General features: G+C 37.8%; 2 protein-coding genes across 3 annotated transcripts in view; both read left to right on the forward strand.

Moving 5' to 3' along the window:
- Window positions 1-22,744, forward strand: part of CBFB (core-binding factor subunit beta) — a 47,646-nt gene that overhangs the window by 13,345 nt on the left and 11,557 nt on the right. The window contains exons 4-5 of one of the 2 annotated variants that reach the window (XM_052655347.1): window positions 10,540-10,656; window positions 20,819-20,945. In XM_052655347.1, coding sequence (XP_052511307.1) covers window positions 10,540-10,656; window positions 20,819-20,945 — 244 coding nt within the window. The remainder of the gene's footprint in view (window positions 1-10,539; window positions 10,657-20,818; window positions 20,946-22,744) is intronic. The other variant, XM_052655346.1, reaches the window with a different exon arrangement.
- On the forward strand, window positions 10,904-12,256 carry LOC128062889 (protein-serine O-palmitoleoyltransferase porcupine-like). The gene has a single exon (XM_052655345.1). The coding sequence runs from the start codon at window positions 10,904-10,906 to the stop codon at window positions 12,254-12,256; it is 1,353 nt and encodes a 450-aa protein (XP_052511305.1).

The raw sequence follows: 22,744 nt of genomic DNA on the forward strand, positions 1-22,744 counted from the left end.
TGTTTAAAATGCACATCACATAAAATTTACCATATCATCTATAACTATACAGTTCAGTATCATTAAGTATATTAAAATTCATGCTGTTGTCATCTTCCTTATACTAAAACTCTGTACCCATTAACCACTAACTCTCCTTTCTCCTGTGTCTCCAGTGCCTGACAATTGCCTTTCTACTTTCTGTCCTTGGTAATTTAATTCCTCTAGGTACCTCATGTAAGTGGAATCATCATCCATAACCTACCTCTTAGAGAACCGTTGTTAACGTTTTGTTATATTGCCATTCTTATTTTTTCTGTGTATATTTAAATTGTAAAACAAAATTATTCTATTTGATATGGCATTAACTTTTTATCTTCAGATTTTCGGCACATCTTATTAATAATTGATCTTATGAATAGAAAAATCAGCAGTAAATAGATACCTTTGTATAAGAGAGAAGCAACAGAATGATTATCAGTGTTAATTCTTGGAATAAGAAAGTAAGAAATACAGATGTGGGTGTATCTAGTGAGCACACATGCAGTATTCATTCACCTAGGAAACCTTTGCATATCTAGGAAACAGTAGACAGTCAATACTGTACACATGGCAGTCATATAAAAAATCTCTGCTACAGAAAACTTTGAGCTTTCTAGTACAGGCATTTTAGGGGGCAGAAAATGTTTATTAATTATCTCTGAGTATATGGGACTCCCTTTGCTACTGTGTACTCTAATTTTCTCATTTAAGAATTAGAATAGTAATAACAAACAGTTCTGTAGCACTGGCTTTGTGCCAGGTACTGTTTTCATTGATACAAAGACAGATACTTTTATTATCTCCTTTTTACTGGTAGGAAAGCATTTGTAAGTCTTAATGCTACTTAGTTTGAGCAGGCTCTGAGACTTTATTTCTCTGACATCACTTCCTTGATACTTAGTTTTCTGCAGAAGAGTAGAAGCCACAGACCAGCTAACTGCCTCATGCTAGAGACAGTGATTTGGTGAGGAGTTTAATTATTGTTACCTTTTATGAAGGTATACAGTGTAAGTAGTTAGAAGTTATTATCTACTCTGAGCTTTCCAGTTTAGGCTGGGCTTTCCCAAATTGATGTATATTTAGGAACAAAGAATTTAAAATAATGCTTAAAATGTACCTTTGCCAGTGAAACGGTGCTTTTCAGACTTTCAAGATGACTTTCTTGTGCCGTACTGTGTGTTCTAAGAAGAAAATGGCCAAGTCTGGGAATGATTGGCAGGTGGTTTTTATGGGGGAAAACATTTTTTCCATGTATACAGTCAACATAAGCCCTTTTGTGTTTTAAAACTTTAAATATGAAGGCAGATTAATCTTCAGATTAAAAAAGAAGTGTAGCCTAGGAACGTGACTTCAGCTTTTCCATTAGAATTTAGATGTTTTCAAATAAACAAAATATTCTGCCCATATTAAATGATAATTTTTAATAAATGTCTGCCTCTCTTACAGAATATTGTTTTAAATAATGGGTCTTCAGGAGAACCCTTCTAAATTTTTGGAGGGTATTGCTTATTCCAGCTTTTCAGTCCTGACTTGCCTTTCATTTGCTATCCAGAACAATGCTGCTGGGCTTTTTTCTTTTTTTCAATTGTAGTAAATTCATATAGAATTCACCATCTTACATATCTGTTCAATTCGGTGGTTTTTAATATATACACTTCATCACCACTATCAAATTCAGAACATTTTCAGAACTCTGGACTGTTTAAAATATGTTTTGATCTTCTGCAGACTAGTTTTCGTCTTGATCACCACCACTAGTGCCAGATGATTTATATCCTCAGTAATTCACTTAATCCTGCACTAGAGTGAATGAAATCTTTTATTTGATATTGGAATGTGTCTGGTGATAGCTTGATTTCACAGCTGAGGAAACTGGGGCCCAGAGAGGCTAACTGAATCTTCAGTAGTCATGTAATCTGTCTCCTAGGAAGAGCCAGCATCCAGACCCAGGTCTTTTACCCAAGAGTCTGTTGTTTGCAGTTTACCACATTGCTGCTAATAATGATTAGGTAAGTTGCTAGAAACTTCACATATCACCTTCGAAAGTTATTTTAGCCCACCAAGTTATTCTTCCCATTAGAGTCAGTATTTTAACATGGTCATTTTTGACCTCATTTTGATGACTTCAGAACAACCTTTAACTTCCATCTTTTTCCTTTCAATGTTTAACTTTTCTTGAATTGTTTTTCTAACTTAAGGCTGCTTTCTTTATATTCTCTGATTTTAGGCTCACCATGACCTGCCTCCTTTTTATATCCTTCCATAACTCTTTTCTGGAGAAAGTGAAAGTGAAGTGGCTCAGTCGTGTCCGACTCTTTGCGACCCCATGGACGGTAGCCTACCAGGCTCTTACGTCCATGGGATTTTCCAGGCAAGAATACTGGAGTGGGTTGCTACTTGCTTCTCCAGGAGATCTTCCCGACCCAGGGATTGAACCCGGGTCTCCCTCTTTGTAGACAGACGCTTTACCATCTGAGCCAAGGGAACGGCAATCCACTCCAGTATTCTTGCCTGGAGAATCCCATGGACAGAGAAGCTTGGTGGGCTAGAGTCCATGGGGTCGCAAAAAGTCAGACACACCTGAGCGACTAATGCAAGCGTATAACTCTTTTCATCTTATAAAACAAACTCTATACCCATTAAATAGTAATTCCCTATTCCTTGACTCCTCCTTCCCCTTGTTCCTGGCAGCCGCTCTTCTTTCTCTGTGATTTTGCTACATAGCTCTTATAAGTGTTTGTACATACAGTATTTGTCTTTTAGAAGTTCTCAATATTGATTTGGATATTAATTCCTTAATAAGTATGTGGTTTGTAAATATTTTCTCCCATTCTGTGGGTTGCCTTTTTACCCTATTGATAATATCTTTTGATGTACAAATTTTAAAAATTTAAATGAAGTCCAGCTTATCTATTTTTATTGTTGTTATCTGTGTCCTTGGTGTCATCCTCAAGAAATCACTGTTTAGATCCAGTGTCATGAAGCTTTTATCCTTGGTTCTAAGAGTTTTATAGTTTTAGGTCTTAATATTTAGGTCTTTGGTCTATTTTGAAGTAATTTTTGTATGTAGTATTAGGTGAGGGTCCAGCTTCATTCACTTGCTTCTGGATATCTGTTTTCCTAGCACTGTTTATTAAAAGGACTCTTCTTTCCCTATTGAATGGTCTCCGCACCCTTGTCAAAAATCATTTGACCACACATGTGAGGGTTTATTTCTGGGCATTCTACTCTAGTCCATTAGTCTGTATGTCTTTATGCCAATACTATACCATTTTGATTAATGAAGCTTTGTAGTAAGTTTTGAAATTAGAAAGTATGAGTCCTCAAGTTACCTTCTTTCAAGATTGTTTGGCTTTTCAGGTCCCTGTAACTTTTTATTTTTCCTTTCTTTTTATGTGTTTTTATCCATTTTCCATATGACTTTCAGGATGGAATTTTCTGTTTGGTTAAATATCCATTTATTGAGTGTGCACCTGCGTGTGTGCATGCACACGTTTGCTTGCTTAATCTTTTAAGTTCCAGGCACATTTATATTAATCTGTGTTATGATTTCTATAAGATGTACTGTTTTCTGTTTGAACTGTAAGAAGTAGATTGGTAAATTACATTAAATCACTATAGAAGAATCTATTTTTTTTAACACTTGCATGCAACCCAAGTATGATTCAGAGGCAAGTGAGATTGAATGACTGTAATGATTATCCAGCAGGCAGGCAGCTGACGGTGCATTTCTAAATGGAGAGGAACATGTGACTAAAGGAGGATGAGTCAGAACCAAGTATCTTCTAAAGGAATCTGTTAAAGAGACTACATAAATGATTACAACTAACAAGCAAGGGATACACACTTCCTTTGTGAAGTATCTTGTTTTCCTGGGTGCCCATGGCCATCCCAGTATTAATGGTTATCTGCTGATGCTATTGGTATGGTCAGCTATTCATTGTCTCAAAAAAAAAAGTTGTTTCTTTCCCTTGGAAAGAGAACACTATGTAAAATTTTAGTGGAAGTATTTTGTGTAAGTTTCTGTGGTGCTTTATGTTTCATAAGCTTATAGACATTGGTTTAATTTTTGTTGTCACCTGTGAAAGAGGTGTGATTATTGATTTTATATGTGAGAAATTGGGAGACTTATTCATAATCTTAAATTATTTATCTCAAATACAGTGTTAAAACTAAAATTTAAATCCAGGTTTTATCTGATTCTAAAGCACATTTAATTTTTACTCTTCCCATGCTGTCTTGGAGTTAAGCATAGTGATAATATTCCTTTTCTTTAAAAAATAATTAGAGTTTATTCTCCTAATTTATGGTAGTTGTCTTCTATAAAGTCCCTGCAAACACATGACCTATTTATAAGAGGAAAATTCACACTTACTGCTAAAAAAAAAATGCCTTCCCCCAATTATTAGCCAGTTCACTCCCTCTGCCAGCGTATTAGAACCTGGTATCTCTCCTCATACACATTATTAGAATTTTTATTAAAAATTTTTTTCTTCCATTTAAAGATAGTTACATTGTTTTATTTTAATATTTTTAGCCATTTTATTTGTTTCAAACTATTTTTTTATTTTTTATTTTTTTTTGCTTATTCCATTGTTTCTGGCTGTCACAGCACTGCTGCATGTATATTGATTGCATTGTTGCATGTCTTAATATCTGTGAAGTGAAGTGAAGTTGCTCAGTCGTGTCTGACTCTTTGCGACCCCATGGACTGTAGCCCACCAGGCTTCTCCATCCATGGAATTTTCCAGGCATGAGTACTGGAGTGGGTTGCCATTTCTTTCTCCAGGGAATCTTCCCAACCCAGGGATTGAACCCGGGTCTCCCGCATTGCAGGCAGAGGCTCTACCATCTGAGCCACCAGGGAATCTCCTTAATTTCTAAAGGAGAAATTTAATATCTAATATCTAAATATCTAAAGGGCAGAATATACTTCCTTATATTTTCTTGGATAGTCTGATCCTTTTGTGTGCATTATAGACTTAGCCCTCAAATTCCAGAAAACATTATTTTGAGATTATACTGAAATTTTGTTAAAATAAGGATTACTTTGAGGTTAAACTGGCATTGGTACTCTTACATTAAAGAACATGACATCTTGTTTTTCAAGTCCTTTTCTGTGTTTTAAAAATTAGGTATTTTCTTCTTACAGAACCTACCTGTTTCTTATTATATTTATTGTTAGTGGATACTTTTAATGCTATTTTAAAATAAGGACTTTTAAAATTTTCTAAATAGTTACTATTGTAACATAGGAAACTTGTTGGATTTTGTATATTTTTTATAACTAGTCATTTTATTGAGCACATTAATTCACTTGGTTTTTTTGTTAAATATTATAGATTTTTCAGGTAGATAATCTTCAGATATTATGTCCTGGTTGTATTTCTAGTCCACTTTGTTAGAACTGTGGTCTTTAAAAGAAGATTGCAAAGCTCCTGGATCCAGCTCCTGACAATTTTATCATTGTCAATGGAACATTCCATTAATCTTAAGAGTTATTTGAGTCACACTTAAATGTAATAGCTGAATTCAGTCTTAATTTTTACAGTTCTTTTTGTATATATTCAGCTCTTCCTTTGGAGAAGGAAATGGCAACCCACTCCAGTGTTCTTACCTGGAGAATCTCAGGGATGGCAGAGCCTGGTGGGCTGCCATCTCTGGGGTCGCACAGAATCGGACACGACTGAAGTGACTTAGCAGTAGCAGCGGCTCTTCCCTATTATAGACTTTAAGATAACTGGTGTTGGAATTTTTCAGGAAGGTGGTAGGATATGAATAGGTGAATCTTTTCAAATTGAAATTATAGGGAAGCTATAAGAAAAGCATTTCTTAATTCCAGCTATCTTTCTATCCTTCTGGTAATCATCATTCAGTTATTTACTGAGGGCTTAAGGAGTAGTGATCATTTCGTCACTCCAAATCTTTGTTGTGACGAGACAAAGAATCGAGGAACATATACTTTCGTGACACTCGCGTGACAATTTCTTCCACTGTTTTCCCTAACATCTCATTTTATAGACCAAAGTCACCAGTGTTTGAGCTCTGACAGTTTACTGCAAGGAAGTGAAATATTCTTTCCAATTGAAATGGGTTTTTTGAGAGTGAAGTTTCTGCTTCTTGCTTTAGCAATAGCTTTGACACTTGATTTCCATGTATATTGATGTTACGTTACAGCTCAGTACTGGTGTGCATGGAAATCTTTGCAAATTTACAGTTATTCTGTTTTAGTTATCTTGAAATTACATTCTTTAGAAACACTCAACAGAGGGAACTCTCTCTGCTGTCCCTCTGTACTCTCAGTTTCTGTTGCCTCTCAAACTACCTAGGAGGTATTGTAGAAGAAAGGACAATTGAAGTTGCCACTGCTTATTCCAAATTTAGATACCCACAGAAAAGAGACTCCAGACTGTCAGATAGAACAGTTTTATACAGGTTGATAAATGGAAAGGTATCTCAAGTTCTCTCATATCCTTACTCAGACTCTAGCATTTCAAAACCCAGGGTAACTAATGTTTAGCTGCTGAAGTAGTTTGGTCCCTTTACTAAAGGAAATGAGATTTATCATCTCGTAAGCTGTGAGCTGCAGAGACATTGGTGTCTGTGAGGGAAGAGGAAGTTGCATTTTTACTATCATAGTTGTATCCTTTTCCCCTTATACATCCTTTCAAGAATTTGGTGAAAGCATTAGACTTCTTTAGAAAAATACACATGGACACAAACATACGTTTTTATACAGAATTTTGAGATGTTTCTTGTCTTCTTGAAACTTACCCGTAAACCCAAACTCATGTAGGTTGTCTGAACTCCAGACTAAATTCCTGCTTTAAATAAGAGCATTGCTAAAAGTTATGAGTGACATAAGATCCTGTAACATGATACTTTGAAGTTTTATGTAGCCAACAAAGGAGAAATTTTTATGAGGAGGCCTGTAACTTAACCTTTAGCCACTAGGCTCTTTGCATGCTTTCCTCTTTGTTCATAGCCTGCTCTGCTGGATTCTTCCCTTCTACGTAGCATCTAAAAAGTTGAATTGCCTCAGGTCTCTTCATGGGTCTCTTCTCTCCTACTTATTGTTGCTTGAGTAATCTCTTCTGTACCCTTGAATTGAAACACCACAGTGTTGTTGATGGCTGTGTGTATGTTAGTTGCTCAGTCATGTCTGACTCTTGCAATCCCATGAACTATAGCCCACCAGGCTCCTCTGTCCATGGAATTCTCTAAGCAAGAATACTGAAGTGGGTTGCCACTTCCTTCTCCAGGGGATCCTCCAGACCCAGGGGTTGAACCTGGATGTCCTGCACTGCAGGTGGATTCTTTACCATCTGAGCCACCAGGGGAGCCTTGGTGATAGCTGCCAGATCTGTATCTTCAACCGGTATCTCTTCGCAGAGTGCCAGAATCCCACATGCAGCTGCCTGCCCAGAAATCACTGTTCACATGTCTCAGATGTCGCCTCTGTGACAGATAATAAAACTTACCATGACTATGTTTTATAATTACTCTGTTGAGATATAATTCATAGAGCATGAAATTCACCCTGCACTAAATTTAAAAAAATTCAGGAATTTTTAGCATATTCACAGAACTGTGCAGCCATCACCACTCTCATTCCAAAACATCTTCATCACCCTAAAAAGAAATCATGTACTTATTAACGGTCACTCCTCATTTCCACCGCTCCCCATACCCTCCCTGCCCCCCGCGCCCCCCCACCCCAGCCCCATCCCCTAGAAACCACTGATCTTTTCTATCTCTGTATGTGCCTACTCTGGATAGTTCATGGAAATGGAATCGTAGTTTGTGGCCTTTTTCTGGTTTCTTTCATTTAGCATAATATTTTCAAGGTTTATCCATGTTGTAGTGTGCATCACTACTTTATTCCTTTTTAATGGCTGAGTGGTATTCTGTTAATGGATAATGCCATGGTTGGTTCATACATATTTTTGTTGAAGCTTTACTGCTACAGTGATGTGGAATTTAAAGCTATAGAATGTGAAAATTAAGTGATAACATGTGTAATTTGAATTGAAATAGCATTACAAATACTGGTACTTAGAACTTGAGCTGATTTTTAGAAATGTGCGATACTTTTGTGCTCATGCTGGGTCGTGTCTGACTCTTTGTGACACCAACTGTAGCCCCCCAAGCACCCTCTGTCTGGAATTTTCCAGGCAAGAATAGTGGAGTGGGTTGCCATTTCCTATAATTGTAATACTTTTACCTTATTTCCAAAAGAATGCAAAACGTGAGGCTGCGGTCACTTTTAACTTTCTGTGAAGTCTTAAGCATATCCTCCTGATATTTTACTTTTGGAAAGATAAGCAAGCTATTGTTATTTTTGTGTGTGATTAGCTGAATACCCATTTTAAAGGCTTTATAGAATCCATTTTATATAAAACATTTAATTATTCTAGGACAGTGGTTTAAACCTAAGGTCATATTCTAATACATTTTCTTTTCACAGTTTGAAGTGAACCATCATTACTTTCAGTAAAAAAATGTCTGAATGTTTAAATGACATTATTAAATTACATTACAAAATGCCAAACTGTTGAGTTTTATTTTCTTCGTACTTCGACGTTTGTTATTCATGAATGTATGAAAGTACCAAACATTTACTTTGAAGGTCTACACATAAAACTGTATTTAAATGTGAACATCTAAATAAATCACAGGATCATCTAAATATTATTTTAAATTACAATTCCAGGCATTAGCCTTGATTATGAACTGTAGCCATTTTCTGAACTCATTTAGGAATTTTCCAAGGCAGACCAGTGGTTTTCTTAGTCATGAGAGAACTTTTATAAAAGAGTAATAAATCAGCTTTAAAAAAAAATTGGTAATTTCATAACAAAAATATTTCTTGATGATGGAAGTTAGTTTGAATAAGTTAGGTTATGGAATCTTTGAATTTAAAAGATGTGAGTCACTGATAAAGACTGTATAATCTGATCATAAAATTGACCTTTCTCTCCTGTTAAATGAGAATCATCTTTATGTTTAGTGTGAGAATTTAAAATAATGAGGTGGACTGACAGTTGAAATGCCGTACTGGGTAGCACCCTCTTCTCTGCTGGAAAGAGTAAGTGGGAATCTCGATTAGTAAATGTGGTAATTCAAGTTATATTGATAGGCAATTCAGAGAGTTATTGTAGCTTTAGTGAGGTATCATGCATGGGTTGTCACAGTCACTTGTTCAATTAGGTGCACACCACTGGAGTTTTAAATTCACAATGTGGAAGGGAATTCACAGTGTGCACTTATCAGAACAGAAGGAAATGTGTGGTTAAACGGTTTCAGCTAAAACTGTAGACTGTTTCCCTTGGTCCACATGGGAGGAGAAATGGAACCTAATGTTTTTTACTTTTTTTCCAATATCAGTAGAAATTGACTCAGCATGGTTTATGGGAGCCCTTAACAGGAAAAATAGTTGTGTTTAGTAGTGGAGGGAAATGACATAAATATGTGCTAAGAAGGCATAAGTCCTCTAGGTTTTATTTTACAGGTGCTTCAGTAGTCATTTTTCTTGCATATTTATAGTTACTGACAGTTCTACTAAACCTCTCTAAAAACAAGAGTGCCTCAAGATTGTTTTGTTGAAGAAACTGCTGAATTGATTAAAGAAAAAGGTGTTTTCAGCTTTTTCCTCTTTTATTTTTTCTTACTGTATCACAGTAAAATACTCACCTCAGGATAATAACATCATCCATCTTTCATCAAGATGATCCATCCTTTGTTGGTGGATCCTTAATTGCTTGAGAACAATTATATTTTCAGGCAATATGAAAATTGATTTGGTGATCAAAATGAAAGTGACTTAAATTTGGAAATCATGCCTAAAGTGACTTTTGCTCAAGGGTTATTTACTTGAAACATATGTGTTATATGCATAAGTAAGTGTTGTACCAGTTAAGGTTCTTTGGCTAAAAGCAATAGAAATCAACTCTGGCTAACTTAAGTTTAAAAAAAAAAAAGAAAAAGGAAAAAGAAGCAGCGTTACTTAACAGAAATCTATGAGGTAGGTCATAAGATGGAAAGGAAAGAAGAGCCTGACCCTGGGTGGCTTCAGGTATCCAAATAGAAACAGTGCATTCTCTTCAGGAGCTAGTGAATTCCAATTGTTGTACATCTACATGTCTTTCTAATCAAGATTCAAAAATTAAGGCAAAGTACCTGAATGTCCCAGCTTCAGCTGCAAGAGAAATGATGTCTACTTCAAGCATCATCTTACTACAAACACTTTTTACAAAATCTGTGAAACTTCTTTTTAAAAATAATCTAGAAAAATTGTGACTAGAAATAAAGTCCTGGTAAGCCAGATTAACTTAATGTATAGAACATAGTCAGAGGCTGTGCTTTGTATACTTTCCTGCAGTTCTTAATTTTATCATTGTATTTAATCCCCCCTCCCCCCCCGCAAAGAAAACCAGTTTTCATAAGTAAGCTTATCCTTTGTTTCTTATGTGTCTGATGGCTCATCATGGATTTTCATCCTTCTTTTCTGTGTCTTAGGTATATTTGAAGGCTCCCATGATTCTCAATGGAGTCTGTGTTATCTGGAAGGGCTGGATTGATCTCCAGAGACTGGATGGTATGGGCTGCCTGGAGTTTGATGAGGAGCGAGCCCAGGTAGGGTGACTTCAGGCTTTACTGACTGTGGTCCCTTTATTTATCCCTAATCTTGCCTTTGTCTGGAGATCTATTTTACCCAGTCTTTAAGAGTAACTATACAGTGCTGCCCTGGGAGCTTCAGTGGTCCCAGCCTTGCAGCTGGTTGGGGAGGCTTCCCAGTGGTGGCAGTGGTGTGTCCCTGGCCCCCTGGACTGCAGCTTCTTTACTGCCAAGTCATCTGTTCATCCATCCGTGGCGGTCCACAATGGCCACTTTCAGCCGCCAGGAATTTTTCCAGCAGCTCCTGCAGGACTGTCTCCTGCCTACTGCCCAGCAGGGCCTTGACCAGATCTGGCTGCTCCTTGCCATCTGTCTCGCCTGCCGCCTCCTCTGGAGGCTCAGATTGCCATCCTACCTGAAGCACGCAAGTACCGTGGCAGGTGGGTTCTTCAGCCTCTACCACTTCTTCGAGCTGCACGTGGTCTGGGTCATGCTGCTCAGCCTTCTGTGCTACCTCGTGCTGTTCCTCCGCCGACGTTCCTCCCATCGCGGCGTCTTCATCTCCGTCACCATCCTCGCCTACCTGCTCATGGGTGAGACGTACATGGTGGACACTGTGGCGTGGCACAGGATGCGAGGGGCCCAGATGATCGTGGCTATGAAGGCAGTGTCTCTGGGCTTTGACTTGGATCGGGGTGAGGTGAGCATGGTGCCCTCACCCCTGGAGTTCATGGGCTACCTCTGCTTTGTGGGCACTGTCATCTTTGGGCCCTGGATATCCTTCCACAGGTACTTAGAGGCCGTCCAAGGCCGCCCACTGAGCTGCCGGTGGCTGCAGAAGGTGGCCCAGAGCCTGTTGCTGGCCCTTCTGTGCCTGGTGCTGTCCACCTGTGTGGGCCCCTATCTCTTCCCCTACTTCATCCCCCTCGATGGTGACCCCCTCCTTCGCAAGTGTCTGCGAGCCTATGAGAGTGCCGTCTCCTTCCGCTTCAGCAACTATTTTGTGGGCTTTCTATCCGAGGCCACAGCCACGTTGGCAGGGAGCGGCTTCACCAAGGAGAAGGATCACCTGGAATGGGACCTGACAGTCTCTAAGCCACTGAACGTGGAGCTGCCCCGGTCCATGGTGGAAGTTGTCACAAGCTGGAACCTGCCCATGTCTTGCTGGCTAAATAACTATGTTTTCAAGAATGCTCTCCACTTGGGGACCTTCTCAGCTGTGCTGGTCACCTATACAGCCAGCGCCCTCCTGCACGGCTTTAGCTTCCACCTGGCTGCGGTGCTGCTGTCTCTGGCGTTTATCACTTACGTGGAGCACATCCTCCGAAAGCGCTTGGCTCGGATCCTCAGTGCCTGCATCTTGTCGAGAAGGTGCCCACCAGACTGTTCACACCAGTATCGTTTGGGCCTGGGGGTGCGAGCCTTAAACCTGCTCTTCGGGGGCCTGGCCATCTTCCACCTGGCCTACCTGGGCTCCCTGTTTGATGTTGATGTGGACGACACCACAGAGGAGCAGGGCTACGGCATGGCATACACGGTCCACAAGTGGTCAGAGCTCAGCTGGGCCAGTCACTGGGTCACTTTTGGATGCTGGATCTTCTACTGTCTCATAGGCTGAGACACATCTGAGGCAGCTCCCTCAAGAACCCTCCTCAGAGTGGTGGGGATGAGGGAAGGCCCTCTCTCTAATTTTTGATCCTTCTCCATTCTTCACGCTGCCCCCATACCCCTACACACACACACACACATGCACGCACATTCATACATACACACATCATCTCCATACCTTCCAACAATCCCCACTTCCACCACAGGACGGGAAGGGAGTGGTCCCCACTGGGGCCTAGGGGTGGGGAGAGCCTAGGGAAGCAGAGAACAGGAGATCCAGGGCCTTCCTGCCTGCCTTGTCTCTTTGTATATACAGTTTGTTATCAAGTAAATTCGGAAGTTTTTTTTTTTTAGAGTAAGTATAGAAAATCTCATGTTCTCATAATATTGAGGAATTCTGAAGAGACTGAGACTCAGAATTTGGTCCTGGTTTGGGAAAAGGTTTTCCTTCAATGGTTTTCAATTACATCGGATTACCACTGTGTGCTTAGTGGTGCACTTCAAGGTGTAATAGATGGTTCTGTTTAATATTTGCTCTGGATCTTTGGCACATTTTGGGGGCAGGGAACCCAGTTTAAAATAAAATGTAACAGCAGCAGTTTTGAAACAGCTGAATGAGGAGCTTGGCAAGTTCTCCTTCCAAAAAAGCAATTATTAAACTTAACAAAATTGTAAACAAACAAGCAAAAACCCATTTAAGGTCTCTGGAAATTAACCAAAGGACATATATTGAGAGGCATTTATTCGAACAGAGCTAGTGAATTTCAGTATAAACAGTGATGATGGTCGAGCATGTTAGGAGATGCTCCCATCTCCTCCCTCAGCTCTGATTCCTCAAGTTCTTCTCTGGGCACGCCATGAGGACTGGCAGCTCTGTTGTCCTGTCAGAGGGAGCTGACTTTATTTAGAGCAGCACTTGGAAAAACACATTCCCAGGGCTGTTACTGAAAACAATAGCAGTCTCTGTGGCAGACAGTCTGGGAAAACTAATGTTGCAGGGAACAAGAAATGGCAGACTGACCAGAAATTTATCGGGGAAATCTAGGGAAAGAGATAGCTAAAGTGAGCCCTACTATTCATATCACACTTAGCTCTTAGGGTCCAAAAGGCTGTGTACATGTACAAGGCTACACCTATTCAGGAGAGGACAGAGGAACCTTGAAAGCTACTGGCCCCTGACTGACTGCAGGGTAGGCTGATCAACTACCTACACTTTGAAAGTATCCATCCAAGCCACACACAGACCCCATGGCAAAGGATTTGAAAGCCTTCTGGCTCAAGGTGTTGAAGCAAAACCTCTGACCAGTCATTGGCTGACCACTAAGTTATGCTGACCTGGGACAGCCCCCTAGAAAGCAAGGCTTAAAAAGAAGGGAAAAAAAAAGGCAGTGACATCAGAGTTTGGACACTGATGGGGAAACAGACTCCAGAAAATTAGGCAAGTCACTAGTGGACAAACAGGAAACAGGCAACATGAAGCTGTAAGCAGGGTCAGAATTTTGATTTGCTATTAATTTAGAGTATTTCATTTGAAATAGCCAGTTTTTAACAGGAAATTATAAGACATGAAAATAAGCACAAAAGTGTGACTGTTATTCAGGGGAAGGCAAGCCATAGAAACTTGGAGGGAGCTCAGTGGCAAATGATGGTTCCTAGTAACAAAAGAAGCAGTTTCTTTTTCAGTGTATTCAAAGAACTAAAGGAAAAATTCTTCCTTTTGCCAATGACTCTTCAAAGAGAGTATTAATAAAGAGATTTGGGACTTCCCTCGTCCAGTGGTTAAGACTCTCTGTTGCCATGGCAGGGGGTGTGGGTTCGATCCCTGGTTGGGAAACTTAAGATCCCACATACCGTGCAGTGCAGCCAAAAGAGATTTTTTTTTTTAAGGGATAAATATATCTAAGTTTTTAAGAGGAATCAAATAGAAATTCTAGAATTTGAAAAGTACAATGACTGAATGAAAATTTCACAGACTCAGGATTTGAGATGGCAAAAGAATTAGTGAACTTGAGCACAGGTTAATGGAGGTTATCCAGTCTCAAAAACAGAAAGCAGAAAGAAAAAAACAATCAGTATCAGAGACGGTAGACGCCAGCACACAGAACAGCATGCATGTAATGAAAGTCCCAGATGGAGAGGAGAGAAAGAAAGGAGCAGAAAATGTGTTTTAAGAAATAGCTGAAATTTTCTAAATTTGGTTAAAAATATTCATCCCCATGTCCAAGAAGTTTAATGAACTTTAAGAAGGATAAACAGAAAGAAATCCACACCTAGATACATCATAGCCAAACCTGCGAAAGGGATGCCTCATTACATGCAAGTGAGTCACAGAAAGATTAACAGCTGATTTACTTCTGTAATTATGGGGGCCAGAACATGTCAGTATATGACTATTAGACGGTGTTAATTTTTCAGTTGTTTAATATTAATCCACTTAATGAAGTTAAAATGATGGCATGAATAAAAAGGAGCTCTCTTTTTGTTAGTTCTGTCATCTCTTTCCATGTTGTTGTCCATATATAGAAATGTAGGAATTGTCTCCTTAAGAGATCAAAAAAATTAAATCTTCCTATTAAAAAAATTCACATTCAGAGTTAAAATTCTTAGGAAAGAATCTCTGCTACTTTGATTTCCACAGTGATAAGGAATACTTAATTCTTTCAGAAAAATAGTAAATAATTGGCAATTTAGAAGGCTGTTTTTGCAAAAAGTGATTAACAGCAGACTGAATTTATACAAGGGGGAATTGAGTTGACGTCTAAAACTGAAATATAAAACGATAGGTACAAACTTTAAGTTTAACCCACAGTATTTTCTGTACTTAGAATTTGCCAGGTTTTGTTGCCCTGGTCCACAGATTGGGTTTTATTGCTATAAAGTGTCATCTACTGTGATAGGAAACTAATATAATAATAGGTCTTTCATAATATAAAAATTTTAAAGCAGGGGATGCCGACCATCAGCACTTCTGGAGCTTTCACCATCCCAAATCTTCTGGAAGATAATAAAAAAAAGTAAAAACGCAATATAGTATAGAAGTTAGGAGTAGGAGCTTCTTCGTCATAGAACTGTGATTCCTGGCCCCACCACTTACCAGCTATTGTCAACAGCATATTTGTGTTAACCCTAAGTTAGTACTTTGAAGCCTCAGCTTCCAGTATGACTGTATTTGGAGATAGGGCCTTCATGGAGTATGCTCTTGTTGTTTAGTCACTAGATTGTGTCTGACTCTTTTGCAACCCCATGGACTGTAGCCCTCTAGGCTCCTCTGTCTGTGGGGTTTTCCAGCCAAGAATAGAGTGGGTTGCCATTTCCTTCTCAAGGGTATTTTCCTGACCCCGGGATCAAACCTGCATCTCATGTATTGGCAGGTGGATTCTTTTACCACTGAGCCACCAGTGAAGCCCTCTTATGGGGTTGATTAAGGTTAAATGAGGTCCGAAGAGTGGAGTCCCAATATGATAGGATTAGTGTCCTGATAAGAAACACAGAAGAGAGCTAGCTTGCTTATTCTCTCTGTCATGTGAGAACAAAATTCTCTAACAGTTGCTGAGGTACCTGGTAAGCTAAGAGATAAACAGAGGATAGTCACAACTCCATTTTTAAAAATTAAATTGTGTAAGTATTTCCGCTGAAATATTTTAACAGGTATTGTCTTTTTGCCTTTGTTCATAGTATCTTTGGCAAACATTGGCAAGGATATGGAGAAACAGTTGGTGTGTTGTTTGATTACATAAAGTTGACAAAACATTTGGAAAACTGGCAATAAATACTAAAACTGCACATGTGTGTATGTGTGATCCAATAATTCTTTTCTGAGGCTTGGTATGCAGTAGAAATGAATATATGTGTGTGTGTATATATTCATCAGTATATACATACTAGGACATTTGTAACAGCATTATTGGTTAATAGCCAGGAACTATATAAACTGCCCAAATGCCCACTAAACAGTCAGATTGGTAAATTGCATGTTCACACAGAGAAATACAATGAAAATGAAAAACTACAACTAACCCACCAAAGAGTGAATTTCACAAATATATTAAGGGTATTTAAAAAACCACATGCTATAGGAATACGTTTATATATCAAAGTACAAAAATAAGTAAAACTAATATTACATGGTGTTAAAAAGAACGGTAGAGATTTATCCTTGGGAGAGGAGGCTAGTTACTGGAATGGAGGAGAAGACAACTTCCAAGATGCTGGTAATGTTCTGTTTCTTCATGTGGCTTTTAGTTACACAGCAGGTTCAGTTTCTGAAAATTCATCAAGCTATCTCTTAGGACAGGGCTGTCCAGTAGAATTGAAATGTGAGCCACATTATGTAATTTAAATTTTTCTACAAGTCATATCTTTTAAAGTTTTTTTAATTACTAACTTTTGCATTTTATTTATCCCAGTATATCCAAAATATTATCATTTGAACATAAAGTGGATATAAACATCTATTGAGACATTTTCCCCTTTTTTTGGCAGTAAGTACTTGAAACCCAGTGTGTTTTCCACTTATTCAAATTAGCAACATTTCAAGTATGCAGTACTCACATGGCTAGAGGCTGTGCGACTGAACAACACAGCCCTAAGATATGTACTATTTTGTGTGTGTAATATACTTCAATAAAGTGTTTTGAAAGTTTCCCACAATGAAGATATTTCTGAGTACAGTTGTATAAACTCACAATTGAATCATGTTTGCTGATTGTATTTTCACTTCATTTTCTGTAATGTGTAAGGGGTAAATTTCAGTGTTTTCCTATGTTTGATTTTCAATAATTGCAATTCTTTGAAAGCTGGAAAAACTGAAAAATTTGGCACTTCACCATTGAGTACTTTGATCAGAGATTTCCAGCTAATTTTGAACAAAATATAGCTAAAAGGACTCATTCACAGGAATCAAACAAAAAAAACAATGCCATTTTAGGAACTAGGTTGATATCAGAGAAGTTCTTCAAAGGCTCAAATTTTTAAAATCCAAAGTGCTTGTGTAATGTCATGTGAATTTTTTGTGTCTTCAGCATCAGCTTTGTCACAGATTTTATAGTTCAGCCACTTTAACTGTGAATACATGGATATATTTGTAATTTATGCAACTCTGATGTCCAGTTGATTGGTAGAATTCCTCACTACTTTGGAAAATAATTGTTTGGGTAACAATTATGAATTACTTGTGTACCACAACTAATTCCTAGTAAGTTTCTATTTCATCGTTTTAAAAATTCACCAAGAATATTAGTATTTATACAGTGTTTAAATGTTTGTTGCACTGTTTGTATTTGTATTAGCAGTTTAAGAACTGTCAGCTTTGTCTTCGTTGTTGTACTTTGTAAATTAATTTAGCAGTCACAAAAATGTTTCACCTTCAATATAATGACTTTCCAAAAGTTCTATTTTGATTCTATAATAAGGATAGAAAAATTTAGCCATTATTGGGATGAATAGATTTTTCTATTTAAAGTACCTGATGACACTGATGTAAAACTGGTATCCTAAAGCTTTTTGCAGGGTTTTTCTTTCAGCAAAGGCAGCAGGCAAACAGCTTTGCTTTTTGTATGTGCACAAGAATGTGAGTGAAAATTTAGAAGAGTCGTTTGATTTAAATAAAGTTATGTTCTACAGAGTGGTGTTAAATGTACCGTTTGCAGCTGCACATGCTAAATTGTCGCCTTTGAAGTATATGTTGATGCTTCTTCAGCAGATTTATTTCTTTTGGTTTTCATGTGATCAGTGATAATCATCCTGGTCCCCACAGAGAATAGGAAATGTCATTATTTTGTACAGATTATGCGTTCATCATCAGCTTTCTTGGATACGAGTTTGATTCTTAATTTTTCATTTAATACATACATCTATTTTTTAAATTCATTGCACAGAAAGGTGAGTATTACCAAACTAAAATAAATACAGTTGTAGATTTAGCTATACAATAAAGCCAAAATCAACATAGCAAGAATGGTTAAGAACAGTCTATTTGTATGCTCTGTGAGAGCACTGCTAGACTTTTTTCCCATGTGGGTTTCACAAACACCCAACCACTCTTGATGATGACCCCACCTGATTGCCTTGTGCAGACTGTGGTATAGACTATGGAGTAACAGATTAGTATAGCAGGTAGCTGGTGGGGACCGGAGTGCTGAAAGCCTCTCCCACGACTCCCTGAGTCTGGCTGGTGTTAGTTGTCCCTATCTGTTTTAGCGTACTTTATGGGTGAGTATGCAGTTTTATCAGCAAGTACTCTTTATACTATCCTTGAAAGGGAGGTGTTATTTAAGTTCCCACCAGGAAACGATCAAAATAACATGGGTCGCTGATTCTCTTTCAGTTTAACCATTTATTAAAGTGTAGACACTGTTCATTATGCATACATTTCACGTCTTACTAGAAAAGATGAAGCTGGAATTGTAGGTAGAGAGCTACCAAATCTCTCTTGGCTTTTTTTTACTACAAATAATGATAATAATTTCTTTTTATTTTAATAAGGTAAAAACCTATGATCCTTGCTAAAATACACATTAGTGGCTAATAACTGCCTTAGGGAGTTAGATTACATCTCATATGCTCTCATTTTATCTTTCAAGTCTTCTCTACTGTATTCAGTCACAACTGGTAATTATTTATTGATTTTTGTAATTATTTGTTCATTGTCCACCTGCCCTACTAGACCAGAAACTGTGGAAAAAAGCATTGATTGTTCCCACTCATTGCATACATGGCACGCAGCACAGTGACTTGGGCATCATAAAGGCTCACTGGACATTTGTGGAATAAATGAAATTAAGTGAATGAATACACAGAACAGAAGGGATATCCTGTTATCAGCAGACATGTCCTAGTTGATACCTAACTAAGAGAAAACCCTGAGGAGTTGGGAATAGTGTTCTTTTGTGGGTGTCTCTGCCTTATACATTACATTCTGAGAATACAGTTGGTACATATAGTCATGTGTAGTCACATGTATAAATTTTATCTGTCCACAAGTGCTTATAAAAGAATAGGATTTATTGAATGTTGTCAGGTAAACTTAAATTTTTTTTTTGTTATTTAATCTCATGAAGTATTAGGGCTATGTGCATTCTTCATGAGAGTTTACTGAGGCTTAGAAAATGAAATACTCCTGGGTCACAAAGCTAGTAAATGCGTCGTAAGAGTGGAAACTTGCTCACACTTTTCCATTTTGTTTAGTCAGTGAAAATGACAAGTATTGAACAACCCTACTAACATAGCCAAATAAAGGATTTAGCACACAGAATAAGATATCGGCGGTATGCAGTTCAGGCCCGGTATAGCACATATTCCTGGGGGCTGTGGGTCCTTTCATTTTTCCTGCTGCACTGTGCTCAATGTGTATGGCTTAGTATTATGTGTGCAAGATGGATGCTGTATATCTGGTCATTGCATCAGTTCCCAGGGAGAAGGAAAGGTGACATGTCTCCTAAATGACTTTTAGAAGCCCCATCAGGTGACTTAACGCTTCTATATCATTGGCTCGAGCATTGTTACCTGGCCACCCGTTCCTGCAATGAAGCTGAGGCAGTTGAATATTGACTTTTTTGGTTGTGTTTTCAATATTTTAATTCCATCAACTGTGCATTGAAAGTTCTAGTGTTGAGACGTATGTGGCTGCAAACAGTGAGGGAGCTTTAAATTGGGGTTTATTATGGTCAGGTTGTGCTTTAGAAGGCATTTTGATGGCTGTATTATGGCTTGGGGGATGACAGAATGGAAGCAGTAAGTAACTGCAGTAATTTAGTGAGAGTCCTTAGGAGCCTGAACCAGCAAAATGTTTGAAGGAATGAAAAGGAGACTAAAATGATTCAAAAAATAGGAGGTCACATGGATAGGATTTGGTGGTTGATTGGATCTGTAAAGATAAGAGGAGAGTAAAGTGTCAAAGGCAGTTTAGGTTCCCAGCTGAAATGAGTGAGTGGTGCTACCATCCAGACTAAAGTAGAGAGGGCGAGTTTAAATTGGTTGCCTTTTAGACACAAGAAGTTGGAGGTATCTGGGTTTCCTTCATGTACAGATCTTGATTCATCCATTGGGAAAGGATTCAGGTAGATTTGTTACATGTTACAAATAATTTTCCTTGATAATATCCCTTGGAATTTTCTTTTTGTTGCCTAGAAGTTTCTAACATTTGTACAATCAATTCTGTTAATACTCTCTTCTATATTTCTGGCTTCAGTGTTATAATTAGAGTATCCAGCCTGTCTTATCCCCACGCTGTAGAAGTATCTACTAATTTCTTTTTCCTTATACTCCCATGTCTTAAATATTGACTTGATTAGGATTTTATTTTGGTGAATAGGATGAGGTAAGGACAGAAAGGGGAAGAGCATTTTCATTTGTTAGAATGTGATTGAACGTGACTACGATTTCCAGGATGTTATATTAGCACACGAAAATAATGAGGTTTTCTTGGAGAAGTTGCTCTAATGTTTTTTTATGGCTTTGATGTTTTGAGAAATCTTATGTTCCTTTCTTTCTAAAAATAAATCACCCCCCCCAATTTTAATTTTTTGATTATAAGTCAAAATTAAAATACCTTTTTCATGTTTTCTTATGACAGCAGGAGGATGCCTTAGCCCAGCAGGCCTTTGAAGAGGCCCGAAGAAGGACACGTGAATTTGAAGACCGAGACAGGTCTCATCGGGAGGAAATGGAGGTGAGAGTTTCACAGCTGCTGGCAGTAACTGGTTAGTACTTTCCCCCAAACTCTCAGGCTCTATTTGTGATGTTTGTGCATAATGTTTTTAAGTAGTTTAATGTCTTTCATTTTTAAAAAGTGATGCTCTGTGACTTCCATGTTTATTAAATGTAATTGCTATAAAGAAACTTTAGTCTTAATTTTAAGGTTGTACATGAATTCCTCATTTATTGATCTTCCTAAAAATCATTTACTGAAAGGTATATTTTCTATTCATTGATCCAAATATCTGCTTTTGTCTTAAATGTCTTTTAGATTTTTGTGTAAAAACTATCTTATGTTATCATAGAATATATATTTTTAGAACATTATTAAAATGTTTGGGGAAAACATTTTCCACTTTTCTGTAAATATTTTGGCTTGATATTGTAACATTTAATTTTCACTCCTCTGTATAGTCTCTTTACTAGAGGAGAATTAAATACTTTCAAACTACTACAAAGAATGGAATTAACTTAGACTATTAAAATCTTTTTGTGATAAAGTGAAATAGACACCAAATTGACACCAAAAAAATATGTAGCTTAATTATTGGGAGGCTAACACTCTTACAACCATCGAGATATTTTTTTTTTAATGCGACATTTACCCAGGTGTTCCCACCTCCATGCATGTGTTTAGTTATGACCTTATCTTTCTGCTCGAAAGTAGTCATTGCCTCAGTATTTGTAGTAATCACTTCCTTGTGTCTTTTTACAGTTTTATTACCCATGTCTGCTTCAGTCCTAAACATTCATATTTAGTCTTGTCCAGGACTTAAAGTTGATATGACTATCAACTAAACAGAATAATTTCCAGGCATTAGAAAGTGTTCTGAAAACTGGTTGCACAAAAGTGTGAATGTGCTTACTTAATACTACTGAACTGTGTACTTAAAGATGGTTAAGGTGTCATTTTTATGTTATTTTACATATATTTTTCCATGTTAAAAACATTTTTTAAGTCAATGTTATATGATAGAGAAAATTTGTTGTTTTTCCTTGCACAAAATTATATGTACACTATTTAAATTAGCATAAATGTGTGTGTGTGTGTGTGTGTGTACACAAAGACAGTGGTTAAGATCCCAGACCCTGGAGCCAGATAGCAAGCTCTGAATCTGACTGCCACTTTGTCACCTCTGATAACGTGTTTCACTTTTCTGTGACTGAGTTTTCTCATCTATAATCGTGCCTATCATACATTCATCATAAAGATTAAATGAGTAAATATTAATACATGTGAAAGCACCTTTACAGAATGTGGCACTGACTAGGTGTCAGCTGACATTATTGGTATTACTTCATATATATGTTTGTTAAAATATTTTCTAAGGGAATTCACTAGTGGTCCAGTTGTTAGGACTCCGTGCTTTCATAGCCAAGGGCCCAGGTTCAATCCCTGGTTGGAGAATTAAGATCTCGAAAGCCATGTGGCATGGCCATATATATATAACAAATTAAAAAACCAAGTCTACTTAGTGCTTAGTGTATGAAACAGAATTATTGTGTAATGGTTGATATTTCCTTTTGTCAGTGAGTAAATCGATGTAATTGGCTGATAGCGACTGATGATGACCTCAAAAATACTTTCTAGCCAGGGGGAAAGACAGGAGGGATGTAATGCAGTAGTACATTTTTTTCCTTTGAAGCTTTTGCAATTCTTGTAATCAGACTTTCTGTGGCATTTTCTTCGAGGATACTGGTTTCTCTAATAGTAAGAAGTTTTCGATGTGTAATATGCATTGGTTATCTGAACCTTTTTGCTCATGCTGTTTGTTCCTTGACTGAGAATTTACTCTTCTGCATA

This window comes from Budorcas taxicolor, chromosome 18 (assembly GCF_023091745.1).
Source record: "Budorcas taxicolor isolate Tak-1 chromosome 18, Takin1.1, whole genome shotgun sequence".
Classification (NCBI taxonomy): domain Eukaryota; kingdom Metazoa; phylum Chordata; class Mammalia; order Artiodactyla; family Bovidae; genus Budorcas; species Budorcas taxicolor.